This window comes from Symphodus melops (assembly GCF_947650265.1).
Source record: "Symphodus melops genome assembly, chromosome: 15".
In the NCBI taxonomy this organism is placed as follows: Eukaryota; Metazoa; Chordata; class Actinopteri; order Labriformes; family Labridae; genus Symphodus; species Symphodus melops.
This window is the reverse complement of record NC_136705.1, coordinates 14,476,992-14,494,361: the sequence shown is the minus strand read 5'-3', so window position 1 is coordinate 14,494,361 and position 17,370 is coordinate 14,476,992. Positions and strand designations below refer to the sequence as shown.

The window sequence follows — 17,370 nt, the reverse complement described above, 5'->3', positions numbered from 1 at the left end:
GAGGCAGAGAGTAGGCGGTACTAAGTGTCCTCCAGTCATCCTCTCTGCTCCCTGTCCATTTGAATTCTGCATTAGAAACGGAGGCAGACAGAGGTTTGAGAAGTAAGAAATGACTTCACTATCACTGAGAGGAGTAAACCTACGTTTTGTTTTCATAAAGGACCACAAACATCTGGATTTCTTCGCACCGGATCGGCCTACTTCTTTTTTATTTTTCGTGGCGGAGTAAATTTGATACATTTTTTTTTAAACAAAATGTAATTCCTTGTCCTTATCCTGAGGTAGCCAAGCCCAGTCTTTGGGATCTTCAAACAGTCTGGAGAAGATTGTGGATTAACGTTGTTTTGTTTAAAAACCCGGACGTGTTACAGTGGCTTATCGCCAAAATGAGCGTCGATTTAATTGAATCAAATACATGAGTGGAGCCTAAACAAACACATTTTCCTTCAGAGGAGGGAGCACCGTGGCTCTTTTTTTTTCCATATCTGCTGAAATAAACGGAGCCCAGTTGGCCTGGAAAATATGGAAAGTGAGGTTTTCACCCCTTTGCTGGAGCAGTTCATGCTCACGCCTCTGGTCTGCTGGGTAAGCGCCCCTCGCTAATTAACTATTCAAATGTGGCTTAAGCGCCCTAATTAAAAACAGCCGTGTGCTGTGAAGGCATTTGCTGTTACAGTTTACTAATAATCGTTAAGCCTATTTGCATTGTTCCATTTATTTTCAGGTGAAGACTGTTGGCCAGACGACAGTGACCGATGCCTCCAAATTATCGGAATATGTTGAATTGGTGGATGGGATTTACCTGAACGAGATCATGCTTGAGATGTAAGTAGCCTACTTCAAGATTGTTACAGACAAACCAGACTGTTTCTTGCCTGTACCACTGTAGTGTATTGGCCTATTGAGGACATGCAGACCTGTATGTCCATTAAACGCACCTAAATGCATGTTTAGCTACTCAATGATTTTACTAGCCTATATTTAGGTTTTTTTCCCCTCCCAGTCTCTATCCAACTCACAAATTGCCTGCTGAAGTGAATGTAGGCTAAGCACAAAGGGACCTTGTATTGGGGGCAGTGATGGGTCACAGATATCTCTGCAGACAGTTATTGTTAGGATCCATTTGAGCTGTGTGGTTCTGCCTGTGACCACAAGCATCAGTGGCTGCAAGGAGGCTGCTCGACAGCTTTCATTTGTACTGCTCTCCCCCCCATGTCCACCTCTACACTGTCATCTACAGCAGACTGTGAGACACCCCGCCCCTGGAAGATACAAAGCTCACGTTTCCCCTCTGAGCCCTCAACTACACCAGAGCAGCCAAAGTAGCCTTAAGCAGGGAAACCACTGGTAGCTGCAGATGACACAGCAATGCAGATCCTTCACTTAAATCTGTTTGTTTATAGTGAATTAAAAGGGAAGTGGATGTTTTTGGCAGTGTTTTTTTTTTTTTTTTTTTTTTTTTTTTTTTGGAGGGATGAGGCATTATATGTCAACTGTTTCCAGTCTCCTCCTGACATACAGTATGTCAGAAGACGGCTTTCCATTCCTTTGTCTGGCTTAAAGCTTCCACTTCCCGCTTGTAGGGCAATTTTGAATATTCTGCTAATGCCCCACTCTCCACTGTCAGCATTTACCCTTCATTTCGCCTGTAAAGCAGTGCTTAACTGAGGATTATGTGTTGCATTTTCATGAAGCTATTTAAATAGCTCTTTCGTTCTGTGGTTGGATCTGTCAGTAGGAGGAATAAGGTGAGGTTTGTCTTCTGCACAAGGCTATCTCTGCTTTTCTATCTGTGCGGTTTCTTTATGTTACTTATTTAAAAGAAAAGAAAAAGGGTTAATCTGCTTCTGTGCTGCATGAGGAGCTGATTAATCCTGATTTTCTGTTTCCTGTCTTGGTTTTGTTGTCCTCTTCCTCAGACTCTGACCTCATACTGCTTTGGTGCATCACCATACTAAGCTGACTACCTTCACGTTTCAGCTACCACTTCCACCTCTGTTTCCATGCTTGTTTTTCTTCCTACTCCTCCAGGCGGCATCCCAATTCTCAGAGGATTCCTTTAAAAAAAAAAAAAAAAGAGCCATTTAGGGAGGTCAGTGCAGGTTTGGACAGCTTGGGTGTCTTTTCTTCTCCTCACACAGTCCCTGCAAAATCATGAACAATCCGACAGTATTTTTAGAGCATCATTCCCTATGGGACATTGAATACTGGAAAGCAACCAGAAGGATAAGAGGGGGAGGGGTTATAGGAGCGAGCAAGGCAGAAAATGATTTGCCAAATCCTTAAACATGACGGGGAAGATGTGGAAGAATGAGCCAGAGGATTGAACACACAACTCGAGGTCAAGCCTGGCTGTGCAGAGAACGAGATGTTTGACTCTAAGTAAAAATTCAGTCTGGAAATAAATGGAATGAACTACTGGATAGGAATTTTCTGTGGTCGGTCGTGTCCCTCTGCAGAGAAGAGTTAGTGTTAAGCTGAAATGAACTGGCTTAGCGATCGCTTGACACAGGATGCTGGGGATTGCCAGTCACAGCCAACACTGTGTGTGTGTGTCTATGCGTGTGTGTACTTTTCTTGAGGGCTTCTGTGTCTGTGTGGGAGTATGTGTATCTGGGGTGTTTTCTTCTGTGCATTTTGTTTTAGACCGAGGCAGCTGTTGGTAGTTGTCTTGCCCAGCCACCCTCCCACACAGAAGGCCTACAGTGTTGGTCAGATGTTGTGTTGGTGAGACTGCTCTGTGTCTGCCTCTCTAAGCTTAACCAAACTAAAATAGACTATCATCAGCTTAAATGCATGTCACAGCTCATAATTCATCCGAAATTTGAAGCTGTTGCAGGGAATGGGGCATTTTGGTTGTTAATGTGACTTGATTCAGTATTAAACTAAGGACATTTTATCTGAAACAAGCTACTCCCTGTTGAGGTTTAGTCATTCCTTTTCAATCTGTAACTTTACATCTCCCACTCTTTTTGTTCAGACTGCTCGTAATAAATCAGTGACTGCTTGTTGTCATTGCTCAGCTTGCGATTGATCCAGACGCACTAAAAGGTCTGTTAATGTTGGCCACTAGCAAAATGTAGCTCACTTTACACAAAGACCTGTTTTTAAAAAAAAAAATTTAAACAATGACAATGCAGAAAATGCTAAATCAAAAACAACCCCTGCACATCAGTAGATTTAAAGCAGGCAAACTTCCGTTTACAGTACTCTCTGAAGAAACTGGAGCTTTAACTGGGGATGTCAGCTGTTGTACTTTAAGCTGTGATGTTTCTTGCGTGAACGTCTCTGTATGGCCTCATTGTACACATGGCAGACAGGCTGGCAGCAGTTGTCACCAGGACACCACGGGAGAACGAAGGAGAGAGAACCTGGGATTATCTAACGGTTTGCTGACACCCAGATGGCACCACATCACCTCCCTCCTCTGCCCTCTTGTGACTGACATTACCAAGCCAATTAGATTGCCCTCCTCCGCACTGTCAAACCAATTAGTTTTCCCGCTCAGAAAGAAGGAGCCAATTAAATTTCTGTCAGGGTGACAACTGTACAGTCCAATCGTCGATTTTGCTGCCAATCTTACAGCCCCATGCTGACTGGCTGGCCTGTGTTTTAAACCGGTCAGTCTGTCCCTTCCAAGAAGCTGGGATTTAACGTCTCATTAACTTTTACACATTTATCATGGTAATCGGGGTCCTATGTTGTTTTATATTGATGACTTAGTTTGCACTTTAAAAAAAAAAAAAAAATTGTTGCATTGAATAGTTGTTGAACTTTTGAGAAAGAAATCCTCACACAGCTACATTACAGTACATTGACAGTGTGGGCTCATACACACAGGACGTAGTCCTCACTACCTGTCATCACTTCCTTTACTGCTAGAATTGGCTTTTCAACCCACCACATACAGTACAGTGTATACCCACAGCCCCTTAGAATTCAACCAATAGCTTTTAAGAGAGGTTTGATTAAGAGGACGTCAGTGGGTTGAATGGGTCGTGTTAGTTTAAGCCCTGGACTCAGTTGGTGTTTTGTTAATATGGTTTCCTTTTGTTTGAGGCTATCAGATCCATTGTTAGATTCTCTAAACATACGGAGGCTTTTCTATGCTCATGCTGTATCTTCATGATTCAGTAGAGGTTGACAACTTCTTTCAACAGTTTTTCATTAAAGGTGATTTCTAGAAATGGCAACATACAGTGTAGTCAGCTCTTCCTTTTTGTTTCTCTATTTTGATCTCACTGTTATACATTTCTTTACTTCTTTTTGAAACGTTTAAGATTCCAGGAGGCTTTTGATGTTCGCATGCATTAAATCCAGATCCAAGCTACCAAATGGTATCATTGAACACATGAAACCTACAAATATTTATTAAGCTCTTAAGTGTAGGCTAAGGAAGTTTTTTGACAAGTCAGCATTCCCTTTATCACAGATGTAGGGGTTTGGATAGCCAAAGGAAAATCCTTCCACCTTCATTTGTCATGTAAAAAAATAAATAAATCGGATTCCAGCCTTTAAAATGTAAGAATCTTGTTTCTTTTCTTTGCCATTTTATTTAGATATCTTCTGGTCTGCTGTTCAGACCAAGAAATGTAAGGGCAAATCCAGAGATTAAGTGACATTTCTTGTCCTCTTTACTTCTTGTCCATACCTTCATCTTTTCCCCCACATCCTTCTGTTAACTTGTTTATATCCTTCATTCTGTCATCGCTCTGTTTCATCAGGTTTAATCACCTACTGCCTGCTTCTGCTCCTTTCTCTTTTAACCTCTTTCTCTCTTTCCTTGTTCCACTTTTAAAAAATCTTTATCTAGGTGTTCTCTTTCCTGTCCATGCCTAACCCCTCTCACCCTCCTCTGTTTTCTTTGAGCGGCATGTTGGAGCCTTTGTTGATTTTCTCTGGGGCTCGTTACAGTAGACATAGTTTAGATTCCAGCTGCACCAGAGAAAGAATAAAGCAGAGCTGCTGCTGCTGCTGCTGCTGCTGCTGGGTTGTCAGCCTGTTTGGGGCCTACCGCTGCTGCTGCCTGGACCTCAGTGTCCCAACCCTTCCACATCAAAGTGCGGAATGAATCTGGCACCTCTCACAGCCTTCTTCATGCCACGCCACGCTCTCTCTGTCTGTCGAGGAGGACGTGTATCGAGTCAGACAGGAAACAGCAGCTGTGACCTTGAGAGGACAAAACTTTAACAGGGCTGTGTTAATGTGAAGCTCTCCAAATCCCACAACCAGCAGCATGTTAACCCCCACCGGGACCGTTGGACGATTTTCAAATGCGTGTCAGTTTTTTTTTTTTCTGCTCTGGCTTTTCAAAATCAATTTGTCTTTGAGGTGGTCAGCATTCAAAGGGATGACTATAGTTAAAACCTTGAATAGCTATGTGTCTGATCAGATGTTATGGCAGTTTGCTGTTACTCACTGATGCAAATGCAAACTGAAAAAAAAAACACAACTTCCTCATTCCATTTTAATGTTACAGACCAGTCAGGGGACACAAACTCTTCTTTCTGCAAAACATGTGCCCTGAAACATCAGCACAAAGAGTTTGATAAGCATCAATGAAAAAAACATCTCAAAGTGTTGGATGGCTTAGTTTTCCAAATGAAGGAATTATATTGAATAGCATTCAAGTTTGTTATTATGGTCTCTCAGTCTACAATAGTAAGGTAACGCATCTGATTCCATGTAGTTCTTCAGCAGGAACGAGTTTAACTACAGTCCCCATAGATACAGTGGCAGAGGAGAGGAATGGGGAAGAAAGAGACAAAGACAAGAGAGAAACAAGTCCATGAAAAGCTGCGATACCCACATGCCCATGGTCAGAATTGTATTGGTCTACTTGTAAACTAAAGTTCCCCTGGGTGGTGAAGGTATGAAGGGGAGGAATGGGGAGGCAGTCATCCTGAGCCTTAGCTCTGCATGATGGCAAATTGAAATACCTGCAACACTGACGTGTCATAATATCCCAGTAAACTGTCCACTGTTTTATGCTATGCTAATATAGAATGCACTCACAAGCTAGCATTCCAGAACGCGGTCAGTGTGTTAAAATGTAATTTACTATAACAAGATTGAATGATAATGAGATCAGGCAGAGCTCCAAGTATTGCAACTGTCAGACAAACATTTAAACAAAGTTGTCTGGCTTGTTTTTTAAGGCTTGACTCAATAAATCTCTTTATTCGATTCACAGAGCAAAAATGAGTTGCTGGTATTTTGACTAACTTCACCACCGCTGCATGGGTTTTGATAAGCTGACGGCGTGCAGACTTTACTTGATAATGAGAAGGTTTCAGACAGTGACCCACAAACATATCCTGAACTGAACTGTTAACCTTAGCAAGGCCGCTAATAAGTGCTCATCTCCCCAGATTTGTATTACTGTTAGCTGTTTGGCTTCCAGTGTGTTTCACAAACAACACACACTCCCCGGCTGTGTTTTGACGGTGCAGCTCACAAGCTCTATGCCCAACACGTGGCCAAATGGAGCCCCCCCCTTTTTTTTTTGGTTTGTTTTGGTGTGTTTGCAATGTAGTCTATTTCGTGTGTGTGTGTGTGTAGGAGCATGTGCCTGCCTGCCTGGCTGCCCATGCTGACTGTAATGAAGCATGTCATATATAGGTTAACACTGCTCTCCAAGTTACCCAGCCAATCAAAGCCAGGAGAAGAGAGGAGAAAGCCCAATGCCCCCAGGCGCTATATAAGGCTGCAGCGGCCATCGACTGCACCAACAGACCGGCTTATTGACTGGCTGTCTCGCGAGCTTGCTCTCCCCATCAGTCTGCATGTTCATCCCTAATCTATTTGTTTAAAGTCTTAGGTTTACCATGTCAGCAGGAACTGGGAGGGAGTCAATAAGTAGGATTTTTGACCCAGGTTGTCGTTTTAAGTCGCTGTATTTTTTTTCACCCACTGATCCACGGGGGAGTCGGCCCGTCGTGTGCTTGAACTCAAAGTCACAGCCAGAGAAACTAGGGGTGGACGGTATGGGGTTGTTGTGGTCGTGCTGTTTTGGCTGCCATGTTCTTGGCCGAGTGGCGGGTGATGGAATGCGTGAATGGGATGAACCCCTTCTTTGCATTTTCTCTCTTTCAGCCTCCTTCTCGCCGTCACACACACCCCTCATTCACTGTATCAACCGTCCTTGCCCTGACAGGATTACAGCCTCATCTGTGCTTTTTAATTAATGGGTTAAATAGACCCCCTACTATGGACCTCTAAAGAGGCTAAATGTGTGCAGAGGGGGGTGGGGGTTTGCCGGAATGTCACATGACTGTTCATTTAGACCCATATTAAAAGAATCCTCTGTCCTTCTGATTAGCATGATTGTGTGTATGTGTGTGTGTGTGTCAGGGCTAAGCTGATCAAAAGACTAATTGCAACGTCCACACTTCAGCTGGTTAATTAAGAGACAAGCATTCTGCCCCTTTCTCTGTGTAAGATAGCAAGTAATTTCCTTTGTTAAAATGTGAGGTTTTAAAATAATCAATAATAATTTTGAAGAAGAAACAGAGCAGCGTAGTGTGATAAGGAAGATGTTATTTAACCAGAAGTCCCCTTAGACCAGAAGTATCAAGTCCTAAAAAAAAATCTTAATATTTAAATTCAGATTTTTAAACAACAATCTTTATTATTTGCAGTCTTTGATTCAAGATGAATCCTCTTGGACCACACAGACACAGACAGGCCTGTGCCTTTAAGAGCACAGATGCAGACACATGCATGACTACACGTGTGTCGCACACTACATGCATGCATGCATACATTCATAAGCAGCCAGGACTCTCCTCCTCCCCCAAACTCAAAGCATGTTGACCCTCATATGTAGGTCATGCTAGTATACATGCTTTGAAGTCAGAGTTTTATGTTATGGAGACAATACTGCTCTTAAATGGAGTTGATGTAATAGTCTAAAATCTCAAGTACATGAGTCGTGTTTTCCCAGACAATCCCAGGGCTAATTAATTATTGACAGGAGTATTTTTAAAAAAAAAAATTTTTAGGAAGAGGCTGAGTGGGTTTTTACTATTTCTCTCTCTTGGGCTCATGGCAGACGAAAGCTGAAACTGTCAAAACATTCTCCCTGCAATTCACCAAAGCAAATGTACTTTCAAATTATTGTATCAATGCATTTTGTAAAGTCCTTATGAACATATAATACTTACTTTTTCCGTTCTTTAATTAATTTACCCAATTGTAAGGGAAAACAGGGCTGTTATCGTGTAATGTTTTTTTTGACGGGTTGCTGTCAGACTCAGTAATAGAGGCACGTACTATGATACCAGGTGCTTGTTAGGGGGATCTACTGGGAGGTTAGACTCACAGGGACACTCACTCTAGGCTGTCTGTATCGTGCCCAGACACGCTCCATACTCAGTCCAGTTCATTTGTGAGTGTTCCATTCTATGACTTCATTGGCCCTGGCACGGTTGGAGGAGGTGTATTTCAGCACGGTACAGTCCATGCACGAACATTAGCACGGGCTCGAAAATGTGGACACTGGACCGCCTTCCATCTGACAAAAATGATGCAAAATAAGCCACAGTAATTAAAGTTGCCGTTGTTCTTATTGTGGTGGTCTTCGATATGCGGATGTGGACTGTTTGTCCCCTTTTTTTCCTTTTTTTTCTTTTTTGAGTCTTGAGCGAGAAATATTAGTGCTTAACCACATGCGCTTAGAACATAATTGGAAAACAACTGAGACAGTAAACAGGCAGTCTCGCATCACGCCATTTGCTAGCCCTGTTAGCACACGTCGTTAGCCTGCTACTTACCAAAACGGTAACTGCAGATATGCTCTCATTAAGTTTTATGGAAGGAAAAGTCTTCAGAGAACTGAGGGCGTTTGTCGAGTCGTAGTACAAGCTACAATACCGGAGAACAACAGCTACAACGCTGTTCTTTGAGAGTGTTAAGAAACACAGTACAAAGTCCATATGCTGCTGCCGTGACATGACGATGACTTTCTGTTGTTGGCTATTTGATTATGTTTATCTTTAAATATTGAATCTTTATGTCGTTTTACAGGCATGAAGTTTACACTTCTGGTCCTGGAGGTCCGTGTCCGACGCAAGCTTTTTTTTTTTTTACGATTTAAAAAAAAAAAAAAAAAAAAAAGCGGTTACTCAAGAACTCCTTCATTTAAGTAATTTGATTTATCAAGTACAGAGATGAGTGAATTGCCATCCCTAATGCACATGGAGGCTGTGTAGATAACGCCGGCTGGGGAGGTGGTACTGTGTGAGTTTGTGGAATGTCTATAAGCCTCACTTAAACATGTTGACACCCGTGATAACATCAGTTTGTTGTGCTGGCTGCTTTTCATGCTCTTTGGGCAACACACAGCCAGATAACAACACAGGCTCTCTATTCTGCATGAACATTAAGACACTACTCTTTGATAGTGAGAGTGATGAAAAAGATGTGGTTGCTACAGTTAGAGGACAGGGAGTTGTTTCAATACTCTCATCTCATATTGAAGATAAGAGAACTGTTCACTCTACTGTCGACGATTAAAAAAAGATCTCCTTGTGTGGATTAAATGAAAGAGGGCCTCTTATGAGCCGTTTTCAAATATGCATTTCTGAAAATAGCTCGATAGCTTCAGGAAGACTGCTCCTGACCTGGCTGCTCACAGTGGGGGACTATCCCTGTCAGACAGTAGGTGAGATGTAAAAAGAAGGAGGCTGAAGTGATTGGATGAAGCAACAGTGTCTGTTATACGATGCTATAATTCGAGTATTTGCCTTCATATCACTTCTACATGTAACTCACAGAATCACTTTATCAACAGACGTGTGCGGAAGAAAATACCGGAAAACAGAACCCATAATGCAGCCATCATATTGCTTCCTGAAGATCGGAGGGGTTTCGTGCATTCAGTCTACGCACCAGTCACCGATCACAAGATATAAACATCCCCTCCCCCTCCCACTAGCTTAGAGGTGAACTCTCTGGGCCATATCCTGCTGCATTCTCACATCGCCTCGATCTGACTTTCTCCGGAAAAATATTAGGGGTGTGGCAGGAAAAACTGTGGAAAAAGTCCAAGGGAAAAATTGGGCTTTTGACGTTCACACGTATAGCTCCTCTTGCTGATAATGTGATTTTTCAGTGTGAATGCTCTTACAAAATGTCTGAAACAGTTTAGCCTTTAAGTACAATGAAGAAGTTTGAATTGAATTTTTACCGTCTGAAACAGTGGTGCCTTCAGCTGGAAGGCGGACATTCCTTATTTGCAGTCTGTTAATGCATGTTTTCTTTAACATGCTCATGGGACTGGCCCTACATTAACCGCGGTCCATCGTCACTATACTGTGAATGTCTTTGGCCAAACACGCGTTCCTTCACACTGATGCGAAACGGTGTCAAACTGAAAGCGGGAAACAGCCTGTGTGTCATGAAGTGTTGCTTCAAATGAATTGTGACTTCCCTGCGAATGAGATGTAACAACAATATTCTTCTCCCCCACAGAAATCCCAAAGCCACTGTGCAGAGGACCAACAAGAAAGTCAACAACGACCCCACACTGCGCATACAGAACCTCTCTATACTCATCAGGCAGATCAAAGACTACTATCAGGTACGATTACTCACCGCTGGAGGAGCTGGAAAGTTCAAAATCACTTGCTACAACTTACAAGGTTGCTCAGTCAGTAAGGTTATCTCTTACTGATCTACTGATATCGATCAAGTCATGATGAACACACTCTTGTGTTGTTCAGACTGAGATCATGCTAGGAGGAATACTTTTCCCTTTTTGCGACCTTGTGCTGAGTTGCTGTGGTCTGCGTTGTGGCTGTCACCCTGAATGTTACAAGGAAAAATTGCTTTCACGCAAACACTCAAATAATTCAATGTTTCCACACAAGCATATGAAGAATTGGAGACTGTTTAAACCAAGCTGGATGTATATCCATGATATCCATGTGCGGCTGCCTGTGACGTGGTCAGAGAGCAGAGCGGGTTCTGTAAATATGCACGAGACATGAACAAAGTGATCAGAAAGCCAAATATCTCTCTTATTCGGAATCTGATGAATAATTCATTTTATTTACCTTGACCTTTTTATCTCCACAATGTTGATGTTGCATATCAGCCTCAGTTCAACTAAAGTGTCCCCAGAGAACAACCTTACACAAAGCAGCTTACAGCATTGCTTTAATGCCTACAAGCAAGATTTGGAAGCTTTAGTCAGAGAGCTGTGAAGGGAAATAGAGCCAAGTCACATGTGGTGAAGTCTTCTCTCCGGTTCAGTCTGTTTACTGCTTTGCAGTTGGCATGAGTTCGTCACAGCAGTTTACAAACTCGTCTGGTTTATCATAACTTCAAGCCAAAGGAAACAACACAGACTTCCTCTGAATCTGACGAGCTTTAAGGAAACATGAAGTGTGAGGAAGTAGAAACTATGAAAGAGAGGCTAAGAACAAGATTCAAAGTGTGAGCCTCTCACAAAAAAAGGAGCGCTTTAGAGCATGTGTAGCGATCAGAGTATTTGTGGAAAGTTGTAGCAGTTGAAAATGATGCATTCTTGCAGTAAGCAAATATTATACTAGTGCACTCAGTCTTGGACCATCTCTTGACCACTCATCAGTTTGGGCATGTTGCATGCCACATGGTAGATTTACTTCTGTCAAACCACATGAACAAGGGTTTGCAGTCTATATCAGAGGCTAGATGCCAAAAGTCCATGTAATCCCAATCTATAATCCAACCCACTAGTTTTTAGAGGCAAAATACTGTGAATGTGAGAGGATGCAAAGCTCTAATCGACCTCCAACTGGATCTAAATACAATGACCATAAACACAAGGTCTTTACATGAGCTCGGGCTGGTTATCTCTTTCTTTGTTAGGTTTAGTTGGATGTTGTTGTGTTGTAAATCCATGTGATATTGAGATACAGGTACATTTATGAATAGCTTGTTTTTTTGGGGGGGGGGCGAGGCTTTCTTGGCTTGTGTTCCTGTCGCCAACTCTGCCCTTTGAATGTTCTTTTTTTTTTTTTTTTTTTTTTTTTCCTTCTTCCCCCAGAGCAAAGATGGGTATACAAATAAATATTGTCCCCAATCCGACCCTGCCTAGAGTTCTGCTCCAATCACCCTCGCACATTCTCAGACCGTGGGTTAATCCAGAGTCTGGCAAGCTGAGTTAGCACATAGCCCTTCTTCATCTGCCATGTTTAAATCAATGTACTCTTGAAAAAGGGGACACTGTCTCACATTTTCATACCACACTATGTCACGCATCTGTTATAATTGTTGAGTGATAATGACACATCTGATGTTAAGACAGAGAGTGTTTTGGTTTCTGCTGGATTCCACTCAACAATGTGATTATAATAGAAATCAGTACAGTTCTTTGACTTTACATGAAGTGTGAAAGATTTCCACTTTAGTCTGTATTGCTTGAAAGCACAATTTCAAATCTTAACTCTCAGAAATCGTTGTGCCAAGGAAAATTAGAAAAGTCTAGCAAGAAAATGATTCACTATGCTTCAACAGTGTCTCAGCTGGGTTACTTTAAGGAATTGAGCATGACCTAGCAAGCTGTCGGTTGAGGAATATTATCAGTGCTAGGCAGTCGTACAGATGGATACACTGATTTCTCACACTTCAGGTTTAGAATTTTTGGCCCAATTCCTCATGGGCTGTGGCTCTACATGACTATTTAGATGCTGTTATTCATCATGTAATAATGACTGAAAGGGAAAAGTAAGGTCTACTTTTACAGTATCTTATTACATTTTCTCTTTAACTGGGAAAAAGACGGACCAATTTAAAAGTTTTTTATTTTTAGATTTTATAATAATAATAATAACTGAATCAATGTCATTCTATGTATGTAGTTTAATCTTTAATTTTGCCCCAGAAATCAAGTAAAGAGCTCCACTGATTAGTTAATTGCTCTGTTAGATGTGGTTTGCCTCGATTCTAAACATCCTGTTAATCCCTCCCGGATCATCTTATTTAAACAGTCAGCCTATTGTGCAGACTTTGATGTTATAAGCCCACAAAAGCTCCACTAGGCTGCCTCAAATGGCTACTAGCATAATCTGTGTCAGAGTCAGTTGTTGGGTCAGTGACCGCTAAGGTTAGGTCATGACCAGTATAGTCAGTAAATGATGAGATGAGTTAAGGACGTTAACTCTGAGCTTCTTGATGGCTGCTAAGTGAAAATACATACTCTGCAGCTTTACCACACTGCAGACAATTTGTTCAATTTCACAAACTGAACCTTTTTCTAATAAAAAGTAACACACAAAAATACCAAATACATAACCTTTTGAAAGAATAAGTAAACTTTATAATGTTTACTTTTAAATAAGTGCCTTTGGAAGGAAGTGAAAGCTATTTCTGATCAGTATTATTTCAACATGTATTCATAAAGTACAGAAATGACCGTTTGTTTGTGTTATAGTGGAGTCAGCATTAGTCCATGTAGTTTGAGTGTTTAATACATGGCCATAAACTGACGGTACATTTTCTCACTTCTTTTTTGTTGTCGCTTTGGGAAGATAATTCAATCTTCAATCAACATGATAATGTTGTCCACTTATATATCTTGTACAATACAGTTAAAGCCTTTTATATTCATTAGGCCACTGAAGGACTGTATTCGCTGTAGAAGGTGAGCCTGACTGTTTTGGTTAATCTTTGGTTTGTTCCTGCATTGCTCAGTTGGCCTGCTGGTCAGTCAGTTGTTCAGCCACTCACTCCCACCGGCTGAACAGAGCATGTCATGAGACCGTCATAGTGCAGGTCTAAATTAAAGCCAGAGGTCATCAGTGTTGTTTTAGCTACATTTAAAAATCCAAGACCATTTGAGTTGGATGGTAAAAAAATCCAATTGATTGGTTCAGACTGTGTTGATTGTTTGTGCTGAGAATGATCTCAGTTCTTTTATGCATCTCTCTTTAATCCTCTACAATCTTATTTACTGGTGATACACTCACTGATGAGACTTTGAGATGATTAGCTCCTGCCATATCACCAAAGAGAACAACTTACTGAAGCGAGGCTCCTTCTGTATGGCTCGGTACTGACTCGTTCACACTTTGTGTTTGAATGTGAAAAGCAGCCAATAGTTATTGGGTTAATTCAGGATTAAGACTGGCTTTGTACTTTTTTTTTGCTCCAGTGGTGTTCTCCCTTTCCTTTGGTTGTTTAGTCGCCTACAGGTTTCACATTTCCAGAGCCATACGGATAAGACGGAAGTGTTCAGGTCATAGGCTAATGCACTTAGCAGGTTTTCAATTTACTGTACCACTCAGCACTTTGTAGGAGGACTCTGCTCAAGAGGAAGCCTTGTATGGTCTGTTGCTTCCTGTGATTCAATAAATTGATCTCTCTTAAGAGTCTTCAAATAAAATTCAACCAGACATCTTTTATCTGTATTGGTTTAGAACTGCCGTCATGGTAAGGATTTCACCATATGTCAGTGGTCAAAGTTTTTTTTTTTTTTTTGTGGGGGGGTAAAGCCCATTAGTATCGCGATAAAAAACTGAATTAACACAAACCAGATTAAATTATAATGCTTTTAACAAACCCTGTAATGCACTGGTGCCTGGGAGAAGGAAGTAAGGGAAGACTTTATTGCATTGGAGCTCTGGCTGACTCGCCAAGAATCCTCTGGTAGTGATAGATGACTAATTCATTAATCTTTCTGAACTTTTGGGTGCTGTCAGCGGAGGATCTTTCTCCTCCACCATCCGTTCTGTCACTTCTTACCCTCTGCTTCCCTTCTCATCTCCATAAGATGTAACCCTAGCAGAATGTTTGCACGCGTGTTTTTTCACATGGGAAAAGTGAGCAGATTGAATTAGTGTGGAACTTGTGAAATGTCAGTTGTTGCAACAGAGGAAATTCAATACTAATGGTTTTCATTTCATAGGTCTCTTGGGCTGAGCTGATTGAAGGAGTGTGTAAGCGCTCATGTCTGTGTTCAAAGTATCTGTTATTGTTCTGGTGCAGCAGATTGTGTAGGAGGAGGTCAATGTCTAGACACATTTCAGACTTCACTATCTGCAGAACAGACTCGGGTTAGACAGCTGTTATTTTCTGATAGATGTACAGTATTTTTATTTTACATGGTTTAATCCATCGCATTAACCAGATGCATTGTTTGAGTGTTTTAACGCACTTTTTCTCAACACTTGTCCACAGAGAACTTTTGCGAGACAAAACGCGCGTGCGTGCGTGTGTGTGTGTGTTACAAGAAAGCAAACATGATGATTGCAGTCGTTGTTCTCTACTGTCAGTGGGGGTTCATGTCACGCTATCAATTTTTACATTGATGTTTTTCGAGGAGGATATCAACCACAGAGGGTTTTAATTCTAAGGCAGTCAGTCCAATAGACTGACTGGCCTCTTTTTAATGAATTATTTTTGGTTTGGCATTCTCAAGCCGCGTGAAACATGGACTCTTGGTCAGATGAAATAAATTGGTTGTCCCTCTTTGTGGGTTTTCTCTGGATTATGAAAATCAGTCTCAGAAAGCATCTGGTGCCATTGGGTTTAAGAATTCCTTCATTTACACTGTTTTACACTACACTACACTGTGTGATCTGTTTTTAGGATTACAGAAAAGAATACTTTAACCGTCTTAAAAACAAATACTCCAGTTAATGTCAATGAATGTTGTGCGTTGCTTTAAGCTTAAATGAAACTTTTCCTTCCATTTCAACGCCCCTCTGAAAATAAAGACACTTCTGTCCTCTCTTTGCCGCTTTGCTTCAGGGTGTGGTGTTAAGGCTGGGAGCTCTGTTTTGAATGCTTAAAGGCTAACAGAGACCACCATTGATGTCAGGCAGGTCTGGCCCAAAGTCTTTCCATAACTGGACTCTGGAAATAGGAGATACAGGATCGGTCATGAGCTTAACTCTAAATGTTTTTTTTTTCGCTCACCTGTGAATAATACATTTCGTCTCTTTCCACTTTGGCTTGTTTTTTTGTTTTTTTTTAAATTTAAGAAGCTTTTAATTTTTCAATTTAAAATCCAAACTTTATTTGTATCATTTGCAAATCAGTCTATAGCACCCATGGTAGTATTAAGCCATAAACATGAGAGATGAAAAAGCTGTCTCACTACCTAAGACTTTCTGTCAAGCTTTAAGTTTGTTTGATTATTGATATGAAATATTTGTAAGTGTGTTATACCTGTTTGTCTCCAAACATTCTTCCCAGTCCCAAGATGTGAATATGTCAACAAACTCCAGTTTTCCTGGACATGGAGAGCTGTTTCTCCCCTTCGTTTACCTAAAGCTGCACAAAGATGCTCTGTTACTCGGCCAGATCGAAGCCAAATCACAGACTGTCGCACTGTCACCCTCACTTACATGTATACACATAATCTGCTGCAACGCAATGCTTCAATAGGTTTTTGTTGGGGGATTTTTTTTAGCCTCATAAGAGATTTTCTGTCCTTATTGTTGCAGTTTTTGTCTCGAGTTGGCCCTTTGTTCGTTTGCTTTCAACTCTTAATTTTGTCAAAATGTACAAATATTCTTTTGTCTCTAACTCTGGAGTTCTGCAATGACTCTTTGTCTTGTTGCTTCTCTCAGCATCAGTCATGAGCAAATCTGTTTATTAGGGCATGTGCTTCAAGCTGCAGGCGAAATGTGCGTCACATGCTACACACTCACATCTGAATGTTCTGTTAACACTCGGTCGCATCTCGCTAACTAGCGTGGATGCGAACAGTCACGTGTGCAGTAGGCCCTCAGACATCTCTTAATGAAGCCGTGTTAGCATGCATTTCATTAAGAAGCAGATTAGGTTGATATCGCAGACTCAAACCCCAGGCATAAAGCAAACTTGTGGCTTTCTTGTTGTTTCCTAAATGATTCCTGTGCTTTGTTTGTCATCAAAACAAGAACTACAGGAAAACACAACCAATGCCCCTTTTTCCCCTTACCTTCCGAGCCTGATGCTAACTGTTAGAGATTCACTGATCCACTTCTTTCAGCTCCGATCCCATTCTGATACATATGCACTGATACTGATGCAGATATTTGTATTACTATAACTAAGAGTGTTATTGTTGTTTGTATAAGGTGTGAGTCTACACAAAGCTGTAGTAAATGCATTGCATTGGGCTAGCTTCAATGCCAACTGTGGATTATCCCCGTCTCTACTTAATATACAGCGGGACTAAAAGGTTACATAAGGTGGTTTGAACAAGTGCTATGTACTTGCTATGGCCTGGGAAAAAAACTGATATGAGTGTATTATTTCAAAACTAAATGTAAAATATACAGAATCCTGTCTCTGATCTGTCTGTTCTGTTCACAATCAACACGTGGAAGCTGATTGATTTTTCCATCAGCCTTGTAGTCACTCTCTTTATGGTACCACTTATACTTGGACATCTTT

The 17,370-nt window shown here is 41.3% G+C and overlaps 1 protein-coding gene across 8 annotated transcripts in view; it reads left to right on the top strand.

Annotated features, from left to right (window-relative positions):
• The window catches only part of ccdc88ab (coiled-coil domain containing 88Ab), a 58,014-nt gene continuing 40,644 nt past the window's right edge, over window positions 1–17,370 (top strand). For 5 of the 8 annotated variants that reach the window (XM_079362232.1, XM_079362229.1, XM_079362230.1 and 2 more), the window contains exons 1-3: window positions 1–585; window positions 725–825; window positions 10,474–10,582. In XM_079362232.1, coding sequence (XP_079218358.1) covers window positions 523–585; window positions 725–825; window positions 10,474–10,582 — 273 coding nt within the window. In that variant the 5' untranslated portion in view covers window positions 1–522. The remainder of the gene's footprint in view (window positions 586–724; window positions 826–10,473; window positions 10,583–17,370) is intronic. The other 3 variants (XR_013780672.1, XM_079362233.1, XM_079362227.1) reach the window with 2 other exon arrangements.